Source organism: Zalophus californianus, chromosome 3, assembly GCF_009762305.2.
Source record: "Zalophus californianus isolate mZalCal1 chromosome 3, mZalCal1.pri.v2, whole genome shotgun sequence".
Lineage (NCBI taxonomy): Eukaryota > Metazoa > Chordata > Mammalia > Carnivora > Otariidae > Zalophus > Zalophus californianus.
Genome location: NC_045597.1, coordinates 195,067,854 through 195,090,523, shown reverse-complemented (window position 1 = coordinate 195,090,523; position 22,670 = coordinate 195,067,854). Strand labels below are relative to the sequence as shown.

Sequence of the window (22,670 nt, the reverse complement as noted above, 5' to 3'; positions counted from 1 at the left end):
CACTGCCCCCAAGCCTCCTCCAGAGACCCCCTCCCACAAAAACCCCAGCGAGCACTCAGACTCCTGGGGAGGTTCTTCCCGCCACAGCCTGGATGCCCAGCTGTGCCCCCGCCACTGGCCCCCAGGACACCGGCCCCTTGGGCTCTCCCTGGGATCCAGCTCCATGTCCATGCTAGGCCCCCAGCTCAGACTGCACCCCACCCCCTCCCCAGCACCAGCCGCCTTGTCAGTGCTCCTGCCAGCTGGCCCCTTCCACCAGTGACCACGTCCCGGTGACCGCTGCCCAGGCCAGGGCCTCAGGGGAGCCCTCAGCATCCCAGCCCTATCAGTGAAGAGGGCTCTCTAGATGGCCGTCCCCCTCAGGGGTTCCCTGGGCCCCACCTGCACCAGCAGGACCCTGCACAAAAGACCCCAAGACCTGACCTTTACTGCCCATCTGCTTGTACCCACTGACCTTCATCCCACATTTTTCCTGAAGCTCTTCTTTCCAGCTGATCTCTTAACTCAGGCAAAGACCCAACAGGTAAAGTATTTGGTGATGGAGGCTGAAACTGCTCCCCCCCACCCCCAGGCAATATCAACTGCTCGGACCACCCGGACCAGTGGGAGCTCAACCCCCGACTCATGGACTCACACCTGTGCAGATTTATCTGGTGCAGTTTCTCTGTGGGACTCACCGAGGAGTAAACTCAGGTCCGTTCAGTTACAGTAGGACTTCAAAGGGAAAGCAGGGCTCTGGGAAAATGGAGACATCCTATGATGTCCGTGTGGAGATGATAATAAACCTGTCGAGTGTTCAGGTCCTCCGGGGAGCTGGGGAGGGGATGGATGGAAGCCCAGGGCTCTGCCCCAGAAGAAAGGGGGGAGACTGTGGGAAGGAGTCACTGATGTGGGAAACAAAGGCAAAAGAAAAATTAAATTTCCTTACTACCCACAGCCCATGGACAAGTCCTTGAAACAGGCAGAGTGACCTTCCTCTAGGGACTCACCTGCCTCAACCTTGATACTTTGCTGAGGGCAAAAGGCAACCTTACCTTGACCCCCAGGATCCTGTAAGTCTACTTTAACATATAGAACCTTCCTTTATCTCTAAAGCCCCCAAGATACATGCTGGCAGTCATCCCCCGAGCACATGACCCCCCGATGTACATCTGGAGGGTCTCATGACTCAGCTTTTATTAGACGGTAGAAAATGACTTTTCCCCACCACAGCTAGCCCCCTCAGGACCCTGGAAACCTTGCTTCCTAATCCCTTAGAGACTTACGCTCTCCCTAACCCCCTCCCAACTCAAAAGTATATAATGGGCCGCCCCTCGTGGCCCCACGCCTCCGTCCTTTCCCCAGGCTTTAATAAAACCACCTTTTTGCACCAAAGATGTCTCAAGGATTCTTTCCTAGCTCTTCATTCCGGACCCCAACGTTTCCACATCAAGTACAATCTCCCCCCTCTCAGGGCCTCACCCAAACCATCCCCCTTCCGCTGTCCCCCACGGCTGGGCCTGGTGCAGTCTGATGGGCCCCCTGCTGAGCCTCCAAGCCCCCAAAGACCCCAAAGCCCCCCGGGGGCCAGGCAGGGCTGTCTAAGCAGGATGCCCACTGGGGCCGTGGAAGGAGGCGCCCCACACACGGGCCTCATTCCCTCTGCTTAGGGATTTGGGGTTTCGGTTTGCTGTTTGTTTTTTCATTTTGAACAACACCGAAGAATGCTTAATAAATAATTTAATCATTTGAAAAACTTTTATTCATAGAAGCTTTCAACAATACGGTGAAAAAATTGTAAGTAAGCTATTAACAATCTTTCGTGTCAATCAATCCAGGAGCTAGCTGTTTTTCCTATGTTACAGTTACCTTTCCTCTACAAACAGAATAAGAGATCTGTGGGTTTTGTTTTGGTTTTTGTTTCCTCTTGAAGTATAGTTGACATAAGACGTCATATTAGTTTCAGGTTAGAACACAGTGACTCAGCAATTAGGTACATTACAAAACGCCCACCACCACAAGTGGTCACCACCATCTGTCGCACACAGGACCACTGCAAAGTGACAGATTACATTCTCTCCCCGGCCACCATCATTACTTGTTCATCCCTAAACCGAAAGTTTGTATCTCTAATCCCCTCCCCCATTCACCCGCCTCCTCACCCCCTTAATGTTTTAACAAGACACCAGCCTTTTTTTAAATGTGGAGAGTTCACAAAGAAACCTGTATTTCCAGCTTCTCTTGACAAATCAGAAGGGCTGGCTCCTGGGTGTCTTCCGTCCTCCATGGCCGTCATAGACCCTCCCAGCCCCCTGCCCCCCCCAACCTCCCCTCAGCATCACCCAAGCCCCGAAATCCCTCCGCCTAAAGGGAGTTTCTGCAGACTCAGTGCTCCCCACGTGTATCGGCTGCACACGACTTCAGCGTTTGAAACCTCCCTCCGGGATGGAGTTCCTGAGCAGGCTGTTTTCCGAGCTGTCTCTTGCAAACCACACACACACTTTACATTGTAATAAATAACCCCGAATTTCCTCCCAAAGAGACAGAACCAGTCTATGTTCCCGCCAGCCACAAAGGCAGAGCAAACACCCTTGAACTTCTACCGTAACCTCGTGGTCCTGGTCAGCGTGCCAGAACAGACGCCCTTCTGTGATGGCAGGGACGGAGGCGGCCACCTGTCTCCCTTACCCTGGGCTGGCAGGCTGGCCCGGGCGACTCGTGCAAAGGCCTACACATGGAGCCCCTCCCCAGGTGCCCCGGCCAGGGTCCTGGGGTCTTCATGGCTGAGGACCCTCACGTGGAAGAAAGACCGTGGGTACTGGGCAGAAGGGACACAGGGTCTACGGCACTGGTGTGCACCCCACTCTAACCTCTGGGCCCCCAGGCAGCCAGGATCACGTCCTACTAGGCAGGGGACCCTCTGTCCCCCCCTGCAATTGACAAACAGCGGTGCCTGGAAGCCACCCTCCTCTGGGACTGCATCCAAGGTGGTCTCCAGGACAACGGGGTCTGCCGTAGGTCCATGGGAGCTCCTCTAGCAGGTCAGACGCCGCACATTCCAGGGCGGCTACCCCAACAGGGAGCTATGGCACGAATCCTCAGCTTGCGCTCTGGTTAAACCATTTGTCTCGTAAGCAGTTTCAACATTTCTCAACCTAAAGCCATTCTTTCTTGCGAAGAAGCCTCCTCCAGCCCTAGATGGGAAGCCAAACATTCCAGATCCTTGCTGCCTCATACCAGCTTCCAAGGGCTACCAGTGGGTGTTCCGCAAGGTCTCCGTGACCAGCGCCATGTTCCACAGCAAGCACATTCGGAGAGCCACCTGGGCTCCTTCGGGGACTCCCGGCCCTGCTGCCCAAGCCCCTCTGGACCCCCTGGGTTCGAGGTCTTCTGATGGTCAATGTGCCCACGTGTGCTCTTTCCTGGGGCAGTCTGTCAACTTGTAATTTAATATCAGTGACTTTCCCACCTTGTAAGTCTTTTCTACCTGCTAACAAGGTCCACACCCTCGGACCAAGTGTGCCTACTGTCCCAGAGTGGGGTCCTCACCAAAACGGTGCCTCCAAGAGGATGGATCACTGGTGGGTGCCTTCAGAGGGGTCTTCAACCTGACCAGCAGCTGTCCCAGGAAACCCACTCCTCACGAATTGGTGCCTTGGTCTCCCAGGGATGACGGGGGGGGGGGGGGCTGGGACGGGGACCCTGTCCCTGGCGCTGTTCCTCTACTCCAGGAAGGGGATGTGTTTGGGGTCCTTTTCCGGGAACTGCAGGGCATACAAGTGGGCCATGTACTGGAGCTCAGGCATGACCATCCTCTGACACATCCGCTGCGTCTGGTTGTCCAGGCCCTGCCTGAGGTTGTAGCCCAGGATGTCGGCCTGGCCCGACTGGAAGGGGCGCAGCTGGGGGTCGGTGATCTGCGACTTGTTCTTGGCCACGCCGTCCTGCAGGCACTGCGCCATGAGCTCGCGCCGCCGCGCCCGCAGCCGTGTCACTTCGGAGCGCAGGCGCCGCGGGCCCAGCTCGGCGTGCACCCGGGCCCAGAAGGTGCGGTTGAAGTGCTGGTAGAGTCGCCAATCCAGGGCGCACCAGCGCTTGGCGCGCGCCTGGCCCTCAACTGTCACACCGGCGACGCTGTGCGCGCTCCGCGAGTTGAGCCGGAAGGCCACCACGTCGTCCAGCCCCCAGCGCAGCAGGTGCCGCAGCAGCACCATGGACTCGTCAAAGTACTCCGCGATGAGCACCAGCTGGAAGCGCCGCTCCACGTCGGCCAGGCGCGCGCGCACGTAGCCCTCGTCGTCCTCCTGCCCATTGTTGTCGAAGCCCAGGTCGAACCACATGTTGTTCCTGGCCAGGGCATTGTGCAAGCTCGCGCTCCGGTTGTAGTAGGTCCAGGGGGAGGCCAGGAAGGCATCCAGGCTCTCCACGCCCCTGAACGCAGGGACGTAATCCCTGTAGTAGGTGAAGGAGGACTCCAGCTGGAAGACGGGGTTTCTGATGATGGAAAAGTAGAAAGTGTCGTTGGGCATGACTTTCTGCACCTGTGTGGAGATGCAGTGGGAAGGGCTGGTGACTCTTGGGCTCCTTGGAGCAACCCAGGAGGCTGACGCTCTCTTCTCCACCTCCCCTCGGCCTCGGCCTCGGCCAGCGCAGGCCGCCTGGCTCCCCGCCGCACCCTCCACCACTGTCCAGAGGGACCCTCAAACACTTGATGTGGGCCCCGACCTTCCCCTAGGCGCCCCCATCTCCTTCTCCCCACCCCCCCGGCTAAGCCTTTGGAAGGCAGATCAGGAAAACCCCCACCAAGGAAGTGACCTCTAAACTGAGATGCCAGTGACCCAGATGAGGAGCTGTGACGTGTCCCCTCAAAAGCAGACCACGTGCAAAGGTTTGGGAAGCTAAAGCAGGGGTCCAGAGAAGCAGACGGTGAGAGCGGCAGGCCGAGAGGGTGCCCACATCTGATTCCAAGAGTGATGGCAGCCGACTGTCAGCAGGGGAGGGGAGCAGGGTGCGCGGCCGCCCCCCCCCCCCGCCCCCAGGTGAGGCTCTGGCAGGGACTGCACGTGCACACACGCACGGCCGCGGTCTCTCCAGGGTCGAGGCCACGACCACCCCGCATGCTCACACCTCGAAGGCACAACCACATGGAGAGCCTCAGATCGAGTCCTCCCACCCGCACCACTCCCCTCCTTTCCATGCCCCGCACCTCGGGCAGGTTGAACCTCAGGTGGTTGCACATGATGTTGAAACGCTGCTGTGGTCCGTGGGGCTCTGAGCGCTCCACGTAGCGTGCCAGGAAGTACCAGGGGTAGCCCAGGTGGAAGTGCGAGCCCACGGGCAGCGCCACGGACAGGTTGTGTGTCTCTGCGAAGCGGAACAGGATGTTGAGCACCGTGCTGCTGGCCGTCTTGTGCGTCTTGAGGAACATGACATTGATGACGGGCGGCCCCTCGGCCTGGCCCCCGAGCAGGCTGGGAGGAGAGCATGGCCACCGTCAACCAGGGAGGGTCTGTGGACCCCCAACCCCGGAGACCCCCAAACCTCTCCCCGACCCAAGATCCCCTAACCCACACTTTCCCTACCAGTGACGCCAGACCCTGCACCCCCAACCTCACTGATCACTGTGCTTCCACACACCGGGAGACCCCCCAACACTGCAACCCCAGAGGACCCACGGGCACAGACCTGACTGCTCCCTAAGCGGCCGCTTCCTCTGTCCCCCCACATGCCACAGGTTGGGCCCCCGGGCCCTGGCACCCCCTCTCTGGCCCCCAGCCTCCCCTCTGGTCCCCAGGGCACCCGACATGGCTCTGGCCCTGTGGTCTGGCCTTTCCTGGCTGACCTCCGTGCCGGGACCAGCCAACCTGACTGCAGGCTCAGAGGGGTGCTGGTGCCCACTCTCGTGACCCCAAGACGGCACCGACCCAGCTGCGCCTCCAGCCTGGAGCAGCAGGTACCTTTCCGGCCCCAGTGCAAGGCCAGTGATAACCCTGGAGAGAGGGGGGCAGGGTCCAGGGGCCTGTGCCAGCCCTGGGGACAATGAGGGGACGAATGGAGAGACCCAGGGAGTTTGGTGCCCCCGGGGAGACCCAACCAGAGGGGTGGTGAGGCAGAGAGAGGAGACCTGGAGCCACAAGACCTCACGGCAGCCAGGCCAAACACTGGGCCTACATGGCCATCCCTGTGGACCCTGGGCCTCACAGAGGATGAACCACTGGCAGACAGGGGAGCAGGGGACCTGACCTTCCCAGAGCCACCATGGACCCTAGCCCTGCCTCCTAGCACCTGGTCACCCTCTGCACACAGCAGCTCTGCCCAGGATATGCCCAGCCCGGCCCACTCCCACCCTCCCAGAGCCTTGCCCAGAGGCCTGGGCAGCTTGTTGCCCACAGGAGACACTGGAGGGCTCCAGAAGGCTATTGGATCCCCAAAAGGAAGGGCCCACCCCTCACAGGGAGGAGGAAGCGGAGGCCCAGTGGAGAGGCGTGAACCTCCATGATCACAGCCAGTGCTGGATGCGACCCAGAGGTGGACAGGCCGGGATCACAGGCACTGCCCTGGGAGTGGGCACCCAATGCAGAACTCACGGTGTGAGCAGCCCCACATCCATGTGCAGGATGCCGGCCAGCAGAAGCATGATCAGGGCCAGGAGGAGAACGGCCTGGAAGCACCTATGGGGAAGAGGGAGCCCTTCAGCCCCCAGGCAGGGGCACGGGAGGGCCACCACCCACCACCCCCACCCCCAGCCATCACTGTGTATCTGTTCCTATGGAGTATGTACCCACACCCGTCCCATGGGGACCCTGGGGTGGGGGAGCTGAGGCCCAGGAAGAGCCTGAATCATCAGATTCCACCCCTCCTCGGCCCCCTAGGGCATCCTCTGTGGCTCAGAAGGCAGGAGAAGCTGGAGGGGCGGGTATGGAGAGGGGCGAGCTGATAGGCTCTGAGCAGGGTCGCCTGGGAGACTGTGGCCCAGCAGAGGCCCCTGAGCTCACACACCCCCAGGGGCACAGCAGGGGAGGGGGCTGAGAGGTGGGGCATCCTGGTATTCCACCACTGGGGGAGGGGGCCCCACAAGAGAGGCTCTTTGGAGGGTCTACGTGCGTGCCAGGCACTCAGCAGGTGGGGTGGGGGCATGGGTCCCTTCCAATCCCCATCACCCAGGGGAGATGCTGCGACCAGATCAGGGAAGAGGCAGGACTGGGAGAAGGGGAGCCCCACGGAGTCCGGTGGGCACCCCCCTTGTCCGGCCATGCCCTGGACAAGGGAGCCGCCGCAGCCGGCCCACCATCCCACCCGCCCCACTCCTGCCTTCCACCCTCCAAGGTGCCCCTCTTAGGGCAGGGCACTGCAGAAGCACCGGACGGCAAGGGAACTGGCCATAAGGGTCCCCTGCCCCTGCCCACCCCGAGGCTCCGTGGGGGCGCAGGGAGTGGCGGCCTGGGAGGGCACGGAAGCTTCTGCTGGTCTCCCCTACAAGTATTACTGGTGCGCAGGCCACCCCAACTTCACATCCCCAGCCTGAGCTAGCCCCCAATCCCCACTGGGGTGGCAAAGGGTCCAGACCGCAGCTCCTGATCTGCCCCCCAAAGCCCCTTGCCCTTGGCAGACAGCGGTGCCTGCCACCTGCTCCGGTTGTGTGGCCCCACCAAGTGCCCGTCTGTTCAGTCTTGAGCCACGGCTGCTCCCCTCCCCCTGCAAGGCTCCTGGGACCAGGGCAGCCTGCTGCCCCGGTGGTCCACGTGCGTTCCTGCCCCCTCCCACATGCGGCCCACTCTCCCTCAGCAGCCCAGGTGACCCTTGCATTCAAAAGCCCAGTGTGCTCACACCCACACCCTTAACTAAAAAGCGACTCTCCAGGCCCCTCCTCTCTCCAGCCACCCCTTTCCCCCAGTCCTCGTACACCTGGCCTCAGGGCCTCTGTGCTTACTGAGGATTCAGCTGCTGCACGCCTCACCCCCAGCTCCTCCAGTCTCTGCACCATGCCCACCTTCCCCAGTGACCTCCCTGACCCTCCTGCAGGAGCGCCCACCACCCTGACTTGTTTCTCCCCACAGCCTCCCTGCCACCCGGAGGGGTCCCATACGCCTCTGTCCGCTTACAGTCTGTACTGCCCACTGGTGCGTAAGCTCCTCGGTTCCTGGAAGAGCAACTGGCACGTGCAAGATGCTCAGGTCACATTTGCTGAGTGAATAAATAAAGCCAAGCACACATTCCCTCCCCCTGCTGTAGACTTCTCAGTTTGAGATGGCATGGGATGGAGGAGAAAGAAGGTGATGCGGCAGAGGTTCGGAAGGTGGGGGAGCTAATCTGTGGGTACAAAATGTGCTGGGACCCCCAAACGGAGATACCAGCCAGTGGCTGGAAAAGGAGTCAAAGCTCAAGGAATTGTGGGGGCTGTGAAACACATTTGAACGTCAGCATAAAAATACCACATCACTTAGCTCCTCGGTCCCAAGAATCAGAAAACAATGGTGGATTTCCCTCACCGATCTAGGAGTCTGGAGAGGGGAGGCTGCTGATTCTGACAGACTCAGCCCCTCCACACTGAGGACGTTGAATCTCTCCCATCTTGGTCACAAGATGGCTGCCAAGTTCCAGACATCACATCAACATTTGGATCAACAAGAAGGGAGAAAGGACAGGGCCAGCCATGATAAAGACTCAAAAAGCCTTCTAGAGGCCCCTAGCAAACCTCTACTTGGCCAAAATTCGGTCACATGATCACCTCTAGCTACAAGAGGGTGCTGAGAAAGCGTTATCCAAGTGTTTACAGCCTCTGTAGTGGGGGCACAGGGAGAAGGTGGTGAGTGCTCTATTTCTATAAATCTATGGGAATGGTGGGCTGCCGACTGGGCCCAGGCTGGGCCTGCTCATGGAGGCAGACACATCTCTGAAAGAAATACAAGTGGCTGCCTCAGATGTGGCCTGGCTCGTGGCCCGGGACCCACGTGGCCAGGCCAGCAGCAGGGGTCCCTCGCAGCCCAGGGCTACCCGGCAGTCAGGCCTCTGTTCATCCCAACACTGGGGTGGCAGGCACCTCCCAGACGCCAGGTTCTGCAGACAGGATTCGTGAGCCCGACGGCCCGGGACATGGAGCCACGGCCCCCCACCTGCAGGCATACGGCAGCGCGCTGGGAAAACCCCCGTCTGCAGGGCCTCGGGCAGTCCGGGTTTCCAATGATTTTCCTGACATCTGACTGATAAATCCGTTATGTTGCTGCCTGTTACTGATTCCAGCCCTAGAGCACGGAAAACGTCCATATGCATCGAGGTATCTTGGGCCGTGATCTCCAGCAAGCTGACCTGCCACGTGGCTGCTCAGCGGAGAACCACGTGGACCTGCTCACTGGACAGTGGACAGTACCACCCCCGCACGTCTCACCAGCGCCTTGCCCTCGTGCAGACGGGAGTTAAGCTGGGGAGAGGCAGGGGGCTCTTCTTCCGCCTGAGTCAGAATGCCACCAGGAGGCGCTGCAACCTCTTTGGAGCCCATGGCCCCCGTCACGCCCGGCACACGGCCCGGCCATCCGACAAGTGACCTATATGGTTTAGTGGACTGTTGATTAGATTCGTTCTGCATCCTGACTTCTTGGAGAGCAGAAGCACCTACACAGACCAACTTTGTGGATGACAACCCTGGGCTTGGATTCTGAGCTCTGAGAGGGGTGACCCGGGAGGGGCTGCCCAGCGCAGACCCAGGAAGACTCCACAACCGTCCTTCCCAGGTGGGTTCCAAGTTTTCACGGCCTTCTCCAGAACACCTTCCCGGCCACCTGTTCCCCACAGACACGGATATGCCACGGAGTGGACTCCCAGGCCTCTCCTTGGACAAGATCTGCGGTCAGAGGGAGAGTTGCAGATGTCCCTGTGTTTGAAGACAGAAAAGGACAGAGGGGTCTCTCCGGGAGCCTGACTCTAGGGCCTGAGTCTCCCCAACAGGCTGTGCCTGGCAGGTCAGACTGTCTCATGGGCTCCAGCAACATGGAGGAGCAACTGGTACCAAAAAGGCCACCGAGCAGGGGAAGTGGGGCCAAGAGGGCTCTGCCATGGGGCCCTTGGCCCTTAGGAGGTCAAGTTATAGGTTATGAGGGGACTAGATGCCACAGCTGGACTCTAGAGCTTAGCATCTGGAGAGGACAAAGAGAGGAGCTTCCTGCTTGGACGGGGGTTTTTACATAGGGCTTTACAGAGTGCATAGGAGTGTGACAAGCAAATGGGGACGGAATTCCAACCAAGGGGAAGTAGGAATGAGAAGCTGGCCTAGAAGAACCAGGCAAGAGGTGGGCACCTCCCTCAGGGTGACACTGGAGCAGCAGGGAGACCAGACTTGGCTAATAGGACACCTCTCTTAACCTTCCCCTGGCACAAAAGTGGATTAGTACGGGCTGACGCTTCAGTGGCAGAATATCTGTCCACGCACCACCCAGGGGAGTGGGAAGGAGGGCACAGCATGCCCGGTCACAGTCCTCTGGCCCTGAGCCTGAACGAAGAGCAACAGGAGGCCCTCACCCCTGTACGGCTGTGGCCAGCACCCCTCCATCCTGGGGGAAAGGAGATGACCATATTTCTGCAGAAAATACTCTCAAGTTCAGGGGCATCCAGGTGGCTCAGTCGGTGAAGCGTCTGCCTTCAGCTCAGGTCACGATCCCAGGGTCCTGGGATCGAGCCCCGCATCCGGCTCCCTGCTCAGTGGGGAGTCTGCTTGTCCCCCTGACCCTTCCCCTGCTTGTGCTCTCTTCCTCAAATAAATAAACAAAATCTCTCAGGGGGGAAAGAAACGCTCTCAAAGTTTAATAAAAAAAAAAAATAGGGCGTCTGGCTCAGTTGGTAGAGCATGTGACTCTTGATCTCGGGATTGTGAGTTCAAGCCCCACAATGGGTGTGGAGCCTACTTTAAAAAATAAATTAAATTAAATTAAATAAATAAAATAAGATACAAAACACTCTGGAAGTTTAACATAATTCCCAAAAGAGCATTTTTAACTAGTAAGTCAACTTTAAAGTTCAAATGGAAGCAAATCATACAGGAATAGCCAGGGAAATCCTTAAGTGATAATGAAGAAGAGTACCCTGTCTATACCACAAGGCCTGGAAAATCAGTCTCTGGAGCTCCTCGGTGTTTGAACAGGACGGAAGGAGCCCAGGGGCAGGGGTGGGAAGGTGGCTTTCTGGGCAGGGAGCAGAGCAGATGGCATGAGCATAGCTCTGGAAAAGGATTATGTTGGATTTCTACCTCACGCCATCAATCAGAATGCATGCCACATGGGCCGCATCTCAACGTGGCCGGTGTGAAGAGCCCAAGGCTGTCCCTCGATGTCACTGGTGTCCCGACTGGCACCACCTCTTGGGACCTCTGAATTAAAATGCACAGGGCCCTTGCCCAGGGAGGCTGTGTCCCAGCACTCATCCCATGGTCACCATGGATCCCCAACCTCAGCACCCAACCTGCTCTACCCTGTGGAGTCCCCACGGGTGGCTGCTAGCCACTGGGTGGAGGGAAGTCGCGTGCCTGGCCCGAGGCCCCACGCCGGGATGCAGCGAAGAGGCCTGTGGCCCAGAGCTGTGCTCCCGGAAGCCCCCACTGTCCCCACCTGTACAGCCTTCGCCGCGGCCCAGCTGGGCAACAGAAGGAGGAGTGCATCAGCGTCCCTCCCTACGGAGCAGGGCCAGGACTCCAGGTGGAGGACGTGGCCGTGGTCAAGAGCCACAACGTGTCCGGTAGAGAGAGAGCCAGGTCAGAGCAGCGCCTGTTGTGGGGCGGGCAGAAAATGGGGGACCCCAGAAGCCCGGGAATGGAGATGAGGGGGAGTTGGTGCAGACGTGGAGCCGGGGCTTCATTACAATGTTGCCCTCCCACGGGAAGCACCGTGTCCTCTTTAACCAGATTGTCAACCTGGGAGCTGGAACACAGTCTGGCTGTTTTCATGACAGAGGTCCTGTGCCTCACATCGCATGTATCCTGGTTTGCTAGCTTTCGTTGCCACTGTCAATGAAATATTTATCCAGCTCCCATTTCTGGGTGCCTACCACTAGAGAAGAAGACCATGTGTTACACATTATGGCTGCCACTTCCGGCCACGCCACCACGCCACCTGTTTACCATGCGTCAAGGTTTCATTCCAGAATTCTGGTGCCCCTGCCATCTGGGCTTGTCTTGTGCTGCTCCTGGCCCAGGCCCAGAGCCAGCTGCATCTCCAAGGGGCCCTGGGTCCTCCTGGTAGGAATGGTCTTTAGGGACCAACATCGGCAGGCCGGGGTGCTCAGGGAAGGGGGTAGTTTCGGGGCCTGTCAGGCGAGAGAGGCCAGAATCCCTCATGAGCTCACACTGGTATGTCCAGCTCCAATTTCAGCTAAAACCCCAAGCTGCAGCTTTTGGAAGGAACCTCTTTCTACTGCGTCTCATCCCCATTCTTGCACAGCAGTGTGGTCTCAACCTCATGCGAGAAGGCAGAATCGGAGTCTCCCATACTTACTCAGTTGCTCCGTCCACACTGCACACACAAAACCAAAGCGAGGCCACGTGTTGGCATATTCTGTCCCTCGCCCACAAAGGCAGGAGAGCACACCACCAGCACGGGAGCGGGGCCCCAGCTGGACGTGCGTGATTCTCAGGGGGCCTGGGCACCTGCAGCAAGTGACCAAATGGGGGGTCCTCCAGAAGGCCACACCGTGGTCACGGGCTCTTGCACTAGGTCGAGCTGTTTCCACTGAACCCTTCCCTCCCGGGGAAGGTGGTTTGGGGCCCCCTTGGGCACGAGTGCTGAGGAAGCCACAGAGGTTTACAGCCCCACATGTGACTGTTCTAACCCCAGCTGGGTAAGGTCCACATGGAACATCAACCAGGCTGGTTCTACCCCACGATCTTACTGAAACACCACACTGTTCCACCACATAAAACTCCCTTCTGCCAATACCACGTGTTTACTGGCCTCCTGCAGAGGGGCTCAATAAAATTCCTGCACACGCTGACCATCTGTTTGAGATTTCTGCTTCAACATTTACAGTCACCCCTTTGGCCTTGAGGCAAGAGGAATCTGTCTCAGTTCTTCCCAGCTGTACGACTGGAACAAACAGTCCTCAGAGAAATCTGTTTGTAAAGGGAGGCTCCTCTTTTGCAGAAAGGCCCTCTGGTCCAAACAGCCACAGGGTCCGCAGGGTCCTGGGTTTTGGAGCCGCCAGGGTGCCAGGTGGCCAAGCCTTGGGGCTGCGGCCGGGAGCCACTTCCGGGCCTGCAGGTGGGCAGTGTGTTCTGCCGAGGGGCGAGACGGGGTGCCCGAGCCCCTCTAGGGCCTGTGCGCTCCTCACACACAGAGCTTCTCACAGACACGCATTCTGTAAGGAGAGCCCAGTGCATGCGCAACTTTAAATGGGTCCATTGTCTGGTATGTGAATTACACGTCAATAAGACTGTCTAAAATGATAAAAAAAAACAAATTAAAAAATATTCTTAAAGAGCTCAGCTGCCAAAAAAATTGAAAGCCAACAATTGTGGGAATAAATAAACAAATATAGCTGGAAATGATTACCATGTGACATGGCTTCCAAGGGGTCTTAGCTAAAAGGGGCTTCTTACAACCCCCAGGGCCTCGCCACTCAAGCACGAGGGTCTCTGCCGAGCTCCCTTTCCTTTGGGGGTCGGCCTGCATGCTCAGTGGACAGATTCCAAAGAGTCTCAGACTTCCTGCATCTGGAATCACCGGGGAGGGGGCTCCGGGCCCAGCATCCAGATGGCGGGCCTGCTGCCTGCCTCAGGAATGTCTGCAAGGCTCGTTTCCAGCAGCGGCCGGGGGGGGGCCAGCAGGCTCTCGGTCAGGCCTTGCCATTAGGGGCCACACAGTCCCAGCCCGTGACACCAGAACCCCAGCAGCAGAGACCTGACAGCCGATGTTGTCCGTCAGACGCGGCACTGGCCCGGTTCTGATGGGACCCAGGGAGAGCTCAAGGTCCTCAGGCCCCAGAGCCCCAGGTGAGCAGCCAGGAGACGGGAAGCGCCTGAGTCCCAGGTGAGCAGCCGGGGTGTGGGGAGCCCCTGAGCCCCAGGTGAGCAGCCAGGGGACGGGGAGCACCCCAGGTAGGTCTGCCCTCTGGTCCCTCAGGGAGAGTTCCCCAGCACCTGGGTAAGAACCAATCAAAGATCTAAAATCATGGATAATAAACAGTGTTAAGACATCCCCAGCACCAGTTCAGGGAGCTTCTGGTTTCACTGAGCTTGTTTACTATGAGGGAGACTCAGGAGGGTTTTTATGGAAATGGATTTTTTATATCCAGGATCTCTCACATACACACACACACACAGAGTTCCGTCTGAGCAGCTCCTGTTAGACAAACATCCGCCTCAGTGGGACTGTAGAAGGACACATGTCTGACGGACATCCAGTAGCCAACCAATTTTAGCCAAAATCTAGAGGAACAATACTGAGCCTCATCTCAGGAGCTGACAACTCAGCCCCACAAAATGCACCCGGCCACCTGCCCAGCCACCCTGACTCTTCCCTCGGTGGCTCTCGGTGGCCCCACGGCCTGAGGGAAGCAGAACAGACTAGAAAGAGCTAGCCCCCCATACACACTCGTGCACACAATGGTCAGGTTACAAAGCCCTCTGTCTGTCCTCTGGGCCTCCGCCCCCAACCACGGGCTTTTGTAGAACACGTTCTCCCTCAGCACATCCAGGGCCCCGACTCAGAGCTCATGCGTAGGATCCAAAGTTGTCAGATAAAGCAGCCCCCGCACTGTTCACCCTTCACATGGTCCTCACTGAGCCCCAAGTGCACTGTAGAGCACAAGGGGCACAGGTGTGGTAGAAGCCTTTAATTAGTGGGGGCCAAGGAGAGGACTGGCCGCTGCCCAGGGCTCCCTCCCCACAGCCGAACACTTGGCCTGAACGGCTACATCCTCAGGAAACCAGGCCCTGCAGGCCCCTCCCCGGCTCAGCAGCCCAAGAAACTGCAGTGAAGAACTGGCCTTGGACCCGCATGGTAGATCGATGAGTGCGGGCCCAGGGCAGGGCTGCCCAAGGTCTCCCCGAGGCTGGGCACAGCTCCCAGCGCTGAGGACTCCGTCAGTGCCAGGGTGGGGAGAGGCTACCGGCCAGGGAATCTGGAGCACAGAGCCATCCATATAAAGGGCAAACCAAAAAGGAGCACGGATGGGTGTCAGACGCCCAAACTCAACATCTCCCAAATAACAGAAGGGGACGTGGGCCACCCTCCACCCAGGGGCTTCTTCTAGGAAAAGAAAAGCAGGCCACGTCATTACTGTCTGCTGGGTACGTCAGAGGAGAGATGTGGCCACAGACGCCCGTCCCTACACCCACCCCACAGCCGCCTCCCTCCTATCCGGACTATTGGAGCCCATTGCCCCCCAGGAGTGATGCCCGTGCTCTGACCAATAGAACGTGTCCGAAGTGATGCTGTGAGACTTCTGGGGGGGCCATAAGAATCTTGCAGCTTCTACTTCCGCTCCCCTAAAACACCCACAGACACGGCCCCCCAAGGAGGCTGCTATACTTCCAGAGGAGCCCTGAGGCGGCCCAGCCAGAAGCCAGTGAGTGAGGCCGTCCAGAGCCTTCCAACCTCACAACCACCCAGCAGAACACAGCCACCGGGGATGTGCCAGGCAGGACCCCGGGAGACAGCACGTCATCACGTCCAGGGCTGGGTCTTGGGTGGCTTGTCGTACAGGCATCCCCAGGACAGGCCGTCTGCTCGGAGGGACGGCTTCAGGGCCTCCTTCCCTCCCACCCCAGAGCTAGGGGTGGTTCCTGGGTGGGTGACCCTAAGGATGGTGCCCAGCCTGGCCCTGCTCCCGCTCGGCCGCCCTGGCTTCCCCCACCCTGCCTGAGGAACACCCCGCCCCCGCCCCCCACGTCCGAGCGCAGCCCGGCCAGCACTCAGCTGTGCAAAAGGACAAACACCGGCATTTTGGAAATAAATGTAATCCTCCCTGGTGCAGAAAGGAAAAAGGATCCCCTTCCTTTTCTCAGAGCATGGACTTTAAAAACTCGTAGTTATGAATTCTTCCTCTGTACCCCTGACATATGTGTACATTTTTAAAGAGCGAAATGGCTTCTTGCCAGTCTTACAAGCCGGAAACTTCCGTGTTCTGCTGTGAGGCGGGGTCAGGGTATCAGGTGAGCCCACATGGGGTGGCACGACTCCCAGGTGATTCCACGCCCTGTCCGTTTCCCACTGAAAAGGACGCCACACCCCAAGGCCGCAGCCCAGCAACCTGGGCAGAGCCTGGTCCCCGAGGCCCTCCTCAGCCTGAGCCTCCCACAGCGAGCTGACCAGCTCCTTGGACCCAGAGCCCACTAGGCCAGCCAGGAGGACGCCCCCTCTGTGCCAGGCCCTCCCGTCAGAGCCCCACACAGCCAGACCCACCCCCGCCCGGCCTGCACCTTCCCTCCTCATCGGCAGCCAGGGAGGCCCCACCCCTTCTGCAGCAGCCCCCTCACTGACCTCAGGGGACCCCAAAGTCTGCCTGATGCCTGCACGCCCTGTGGCCATGGGGCTGTGGGCGCAGGGGGCATGTAGCCGGCCCCTCCTCTGGCCCCGCAGGTGCCAGTGTCCTGGGCTCAGGACCCGCAGACCCAGGAGACCTGCTGCCTTGGTGGGTCAGGGAAGGTGCCGCCCACGCCCCACCAGCAGAGGCAAGAGCTTCTGCCGAATCGGCAAGTGGATCCTCTCAGGGTCTGATGGGGGCAGGCAGGACCTCCTGGTCCCCCTGAGCTCCCGGGGTGGCCCCCAGGGGGGAGGCAGCCTCAGGTCCCTTCAGCAGACCCCGTGGAGAGTGGCCTCCTCTGCTGGCCACCCCACCCTGCCTCCACTAGAGCACCATGAAGGCGGTAGGGCTGCAGCCCTGCCCTCTGGACCCCTGCAGCGTGCACGGCCACCAGGCATGAGTCCAGGAGGGCCGGTGGTCGTGGCTTTTGCTGCAGAGGCCAAATAGGAGGCTGGTGCCTCCTGTCTCCCAGGCGGGCCACTCCAGCAGGCACTGGTGGACCGTAATGCTGGGAAGATAGGAGACAACTTGCAAAGCATGCCCCATTTGTCCCTCTCAGAAGCTTCCATGGCTCTGAGAAGCCTCGGGGCAGACCCGGCCCAGCCCTCAAGGGGTGCCTGGCCGGGAGGCTGGGAGCCAAGCCTCTTCCGGGGCTAGGAGTGGGGAAGACACAAGCTGAGTCTTCAGACCTCCGCCCCCCTCCCAGCCCCGCTCCTGCCCAGCACAGACGAGGCCCGCGGGGCACCAGCCGCAGGGGCCAAGGGCCACATCTCAGAGCTGCAAACACAGGGCCTTCCGGAAGGCGTGGGCCTGAATGCTCCTGAGCACGGCAGGAGCTCCCCTCTAGGGTGTCTTCCAGATGGTTCATTCCTTGGTCCACTGTCCCCAGACCCACACGCCCCCCCCCCCCAGCATGCCCCTTCCTCGAGCAGGAGCCTTGGGGAGACCTGCACCAACCGGGGTCGGGGGACACCTCGTCTCAGCCAGCCAGCTCAGCGGACACCCGTCCACGGCTCAGTCAGGGATGCCCACAGACAGGCCAGAACACTTACTGTGGTGGGGGGACAGGTTTCAGGCAGAAGCCAGGCTTTTCCCAGGAGCACTGGTGACTCCTGACAGCACTAACCCACCGGACCACAGACTGGGGGCGGCATCCTGGCTGCGGCGGTCAGCCCCCACCCCGGCTCCCACTCCCGCACCCTCCCTCTGGGCTCCAGCCCATTCACAGCCCCCATGGTTGGGCACCAGCAGACTTCCCAGGTTCCCCTGCACCGACCCCCCCCCCACTACTCTTAGAACTGACCCCAAGGCCGGGAGCCACAACCCCCATGGGTCACACACCTCCCACGGGGTCACACACGGGGTCACACAGCCCCCCCGGGCAGGACTCCTCAGGGCTCAGCACTCCAGCGGCTACTCGGTTCCCAGAAACAGAGCTGAGTCTCAAACCAGACACACAGGTTTTCAGGAGACGCGCCAGTGAAATTCTCAGGGCCAGAACTTAGAACATCGGGGTTTCCGTTCTGCCGTACAGAGACTCTGCCACCCGGGGCTGGGGTCCCTGGCAGCCACAGGAGCCTGCTGGGGATGCCACCCACGTCCAGGGTTGCTCCAAACCTTGAGGCAGCTGAGGAGGATTGTGCTTTGATCCATCACAAGCCCTGGACTCGCTGAGATCAGGGAAGGTCTCGTCTCTGCTCCAGGCAGCTCCTCGGACCGCCCAGGGCCACTGGATACCTGCGCAGCCACCTCTGCCCAGGGTTGTCTCCTCCCTGTGCCCAGGGCCTCTGTGTACCCACCTGGCCAGGTCCACCTGGGACCATCCCCCTGCCCTCAGGGCCGTGGCTCAGTTCACCTGTCAACCCACTAAGCACACTGGCCTACTCAGGAAGAGCCTCCAGACGTTTGCACAATTTGAGGAAAATAAACAAGAGGTTCTGGACAGTCCGTGCCTCTTAGGCTGTGGGGCTAGTAAGTGAATGTGGCCACAACCACCCAGGGAGCCCCTTCCTCCTGGGCTTTGAGCCAAACTGGGGAGCCCAGGGCACGTGAAGCAGCTGCAGTTCCAACCCTGTGTCAGAATGGTTCCCTTCGGGGGCGCCTGGGTGGCTCAGTTGGTTAAGCATCTGCCTTCGGCTCAGGTCATGATCCCAGGGTCCTGGGATCGAGTCCCACATCGGGCTCCCTGCTCAGCGGGAAGCCTGCTTCTCCCTCTGCCTCTCTCTCTCTCTCTGTCTCTCATGAATAAATAAATAAAATCTTTAAAAAAAAAAAAAAAGAATGGTTCCCTTCGGTAGGACTAAGACGCGCCATCCTGCTGCCCTACCAGGCAGTCTGCTTCCTGGGGCTCCCCGGGGGCCCCTCACCTTCCGCATCACCAGAGGCCTGGCAGCCAACGGGCCCCAGGCTTGGCCTCCAGCTAGCAGAGCGATCCCTCCCAAGCCTCCATGTTTCCTCCTCACAGCGTGCTGACCCCGTCCACCTCCACGGAAGGGGTGGACACCTGGACCCTCCCCCTCGGCTGGCTCCTGGGGGACCCCGGTCCTCACCCGAGGAAGGGAGGCACATCTTCAAAGAGATTGGTCATGCCCAAGCCCGGGGCCCACGGTGGGGCATGGGGGGCACCCAGAGGCACCGGCTTCTCCCCAGAGCATGTGGGGTGAGACAGAGGAGGAAAACGCAAAGCACTTCCAGGCACACCCACCTCCCCTCCACACCTAAACTGTGTCAAAAAATCCAACTCCTTCTGTGTATACTAGAGGAAACATAGCGCTTAGGGCCCAGAGCCAGCAGGGCCGGGCACCTGGACCCTGTAAAGGGGACTTGCTCTAAGCCCCTCGGACCCCCCAGCGAGCACCCTAACACACACACACAGGTAACTGGCCCGAAGGACCAGGGGCTCAGGCTGGCAACTCCACCGATGCGGGGAAGCCCTTGCCGCAGATACAGGGACTTGGCCGTGGCGCAAGGACTACAGGAACGAGGCCCGGAGGTCCCGGACCCCCAGCCGCTGCCCACCCAGGCCTTGAGCCCAGACACCAAACCGTTGTCCTCTTGGCTCTGAGCCCCGTAACCCTCAGAGGCCCAGGACCAGGGCTGGGCCTGGGAAGACAGGGAGGGGTCACTCACTGTCTGAAATGAAGCCCCAGCACGGTGAGTTTGGGGCAGCATTAGAGAGAAATAGCCCCAAATCTAGCGACTCCCTTTCAGAGACACAAACAGCTTCCTTCTGCCAGGTCCTCAGACTACCCAGGACTTAAAGAGGGGCTCTGTCTCTGTGCTGACACAACGACCCCCAGCTTACCTCTGTGTGCCCCCTGGCAGGGGCAGCATGCTGGCGGGCCAGGTGGACAGAGCCAGCTCTCGGCCCCTGGGCGCAGGCACCAGGCAGAATGTGAACTGCACTCCCAGGGGAGCTGGCTTGCGACTCAGGTGCGAGGCCACACCCTCCACCCCAGTTGGACAGCTTAGACTTTGGTTCCCAGGAAGAACTGGACTTCCCTGGGGCCCAGCTGACGGGGGGAGTCTCCCCTCCGGGCTCACCCCGCCCCCAGGCTCCCACCTACTCCCAGGGGTTGGTCAGCCCAGGGTGGGCTGGGGAGCCGTGGGCAGCTTCAAGGCGTCTGGATCCAGAGCTCAGGGTGAGGTGGGAATATTCATACGTGAGGTGAAGCCTGAGGGTCAGCCGATCCCTCGGAGGATGAATAAGGGAAGCACGGGATCAGACGCAAGACCTGTTCTCTCCTTCCTCAAAGCTCGCTTTATGCGGGGAGAAAATTTAACTATTTTTTTACATCTTGGGATGGAAAAGAACTTTAGAACAGGGACATTGCAATGCAAGACAGAAATGAGTACATCTTACTGCATGCAAGTTCAGGTCAGGAAGTAAGTAAACACGCTTTGAAGACAAAGGACAGACGGGGGGGGCGGGGGGGAAGGACCTGCAGCTCTCACCCAAGCGTTAAGTCTATCAGAAAAGGACAAAAACCCCTTAAGAGCCAACGAGGCAGCACTTGGTGGAGGCCCCTCACCACACTGGCCGCCCAGCACCTGCAGTTTCCTGCGTCCTGGCCAGCCAGCGAGCCACAGGACATCACCCCCCGGCCCGTGGGCCCCCTTCCCACACGGCCCCCTCTCCGGGCCAACCAGCCCCCAGACTGTCCGAGCCCCTCAGCAGCCTCCCCGTCCTGGCTGGGTGGCACAGTGAGTGCATTAGAAATAAGGTGGGTGGGCCGAGGGCTTCGAGGAGGAGAGGGGTGCCGTGGGCGGAGGCCGGGCTGGGGACCGTCCCATGCCCTCTGCTGCCGGGACTTCCACCCCTTCATCGGCCAGCAGGAGCATCTCCCCACCACACATGCAGCATCACGCGACTCCTGGGTCCAGCTCAGAGGGCAGGGCGTCTGCACCCCCAGGACAACCCTCAACTAAATGGGGTGGGGTGAGGCCTGTTTCCACCATCCCTGGGGTCCTAGGAGGGGTCTTCAGGGAGCTGGAGCAAAAGCACCCGTCCCCAGGCTCATGGGTCTGAGGGACTGGGGCTCGGTCCCCCGTGCTGCTGCAGGTTGGGGGCTTGTTCTGGGCCCGAGCATGCGCTCAGACAGCTCTCTTCCAGGAGGGTCACAGGGAGGCCAGAGCGCACCTCACCCCCCGCTGCAAACCAGACCCTACATCTCACAACCCGCGAAACCACATGACTAAGCCCAAGGTCAAGGGGAAGGGTGTGGGGCCACCACGAAGTGACGGCCTACACAGGGGGTGGGGAGTAGCTCCCCCACGGGAGGCCCCTCCTGGGGGTGGGTGTGACCCGTGGGACATCCTGTGCAACACCCCCAGCCCCAACCCAGGTGCCCCAGGGAGGGTGCTCACAGACGGAGGGGCCTGGCCCCGGGCCCTGGACAGACTGAGAACCCCCTCCCCTCTGTCCAAGTCCCTCGTCCGGTCCTGGCCACCATGTCCTCGGCCCCCTCCCCACAACAGGGAGCCCAGTCCAGAGATGTCCGGTCCTTCCTGCAGCGCAGGGCCTCCTCTGCTTCCTTGGGGTCACCCCTCCCCGGGCAGAGATGCAGGTGCTTGCCTGGCCGTCCGGGAAGGGCTGCCGTGGGGCTGATAAAGCAGGGCAAACGGCCATCACTGTAGCTTCAAAGTGTCCTTCGTCCCCGTCAGGAGGGCCCCCAGCCCCCTTCAGGGAAAGAACCCTTCTGGCTGACTGAGGGCAGCCGTCCATCTGTCCACTTGGAGACGGAAGGAGCCCCCACGTGGGCACAGGGCCAGGACTCTCCGGCACGGAGACCCCACTTCCCTGCCTGCCAGGGCCTCCGATTTCGTTGTTGCTGGGAACAATTCCCTTCCTCCCGATATGCTGCTTCTGGGACCCTGATTGTCCACCAGCCCCCAGGTGGGCATCCGCTGCCGCTCCCGGGGCCAGAGTCTCACACACGGTGGTCAGGCCGCTGTGCCAAGCCCCATGAGAAGCGCCTGGCTCCATCCTGAGCCACTGGAGAAGCCACAGAGCTGCCGGTCCTGAAGGCCTGGCCCTGCCCGTGGCCCGGGCAGTGACGGGCGGGGCTCAGGGTCCAGGGTCCAGGGCCGCTGCGGCTGGAGGCACCTGGTGTCTGGAGCCACAGGCCCCGGGAGAGCCCTGCAGCCTGGAGGGCCACCGGGGGCTGGGAGGCCGGAGGGGGGTGGGGAGACAATGAAGGATGGTGCCGAGCTCGGGGAGGACAGGGCAGGGACTGACCACGGGGCGGGGAAGGCGGGTGCGGGGGCTCCGGGAGGGGAGACGCCCATGGGGGCCACCCTGGGGACGCAAGCCCACCCTGCAGCGGCATCACGAGGCTCTGAACTTGGGAGACCTGGCTGGATGACCCTTTCTTCAACCCTCCAAGGCCTGGAGACAGGATGGGGCAGACGAGGGACCTTGGCACCACCCTGGGATGCCCCTATCAAGGTGGTGGGCTCAGCGAGAGGCCAGTGGGCTTCTTGTCCAGCCCCCACAGAGGCCCCACTTGGGGCGGATGTTGCCCTGTGCCCTGTGGCCGGGCGACCCCACAGGCAGGACAGGGTGGGTATGGCCAATCTCAGAGGGGGTCCTGCTGCCCCTCAGCTGTGATGCACCCACAAGCCCCAGCGTCCACTCTGAGGAGGGCCCTGGGTGGGGGAGCAGCACGTCACCCTCCAGAGGCTGTCCA

General features: G+C 60.3%; 1 protein-coding gene across 3 annotated transcripts; it reads right to left on the bottom strand.

The window, feature by feature from the left end:
* Positions 1-1,723: 1,723 nt before the first annotated feature.
* GAL3ST2 (galactose-3-O-sulfotransferase 2) lies at positions 1,724-19,862 on the bottom strand. 3 transcript variants are annotated; one of them, XM_027590120.2, is made up of 4 exons: positions 19,787-19,856; positions 6,567-6,650; positions 5,186-5,450; positions 1,724-4,520 (listed from the first exon to the last, which is right to left on the bottom strand). In XM_027590120.2, exons 1-4 carry the CDS (start codon positions 19,813-19,815, stop codon positions 3,702-3,704), a joined length of 1,197 nt encoding a protein of 398 aa, XP_027445921.1. In that variant the 5' UTR covers positions 19,816-19,856; the 3' UTR covers positions 1,724-3,701. The 3 variants fall into 3 exon arrangements, with proteins under 3 accessions (XP_027445921.1, XP_027445922.1, XP_027445923.1); XM_027590121.2 differs by lacking the exon at positions 19,787-19,856 and adding an exon at positions 9,593-9,638; XM_027590122.2 differs by lacking the exon at positions 6,567-6,650 and having other exon boundaries at positions 19,787-19,862.
* Between the last annotated feature and the right edge of the window lie 2,808 nt (positions 19,863-22,670).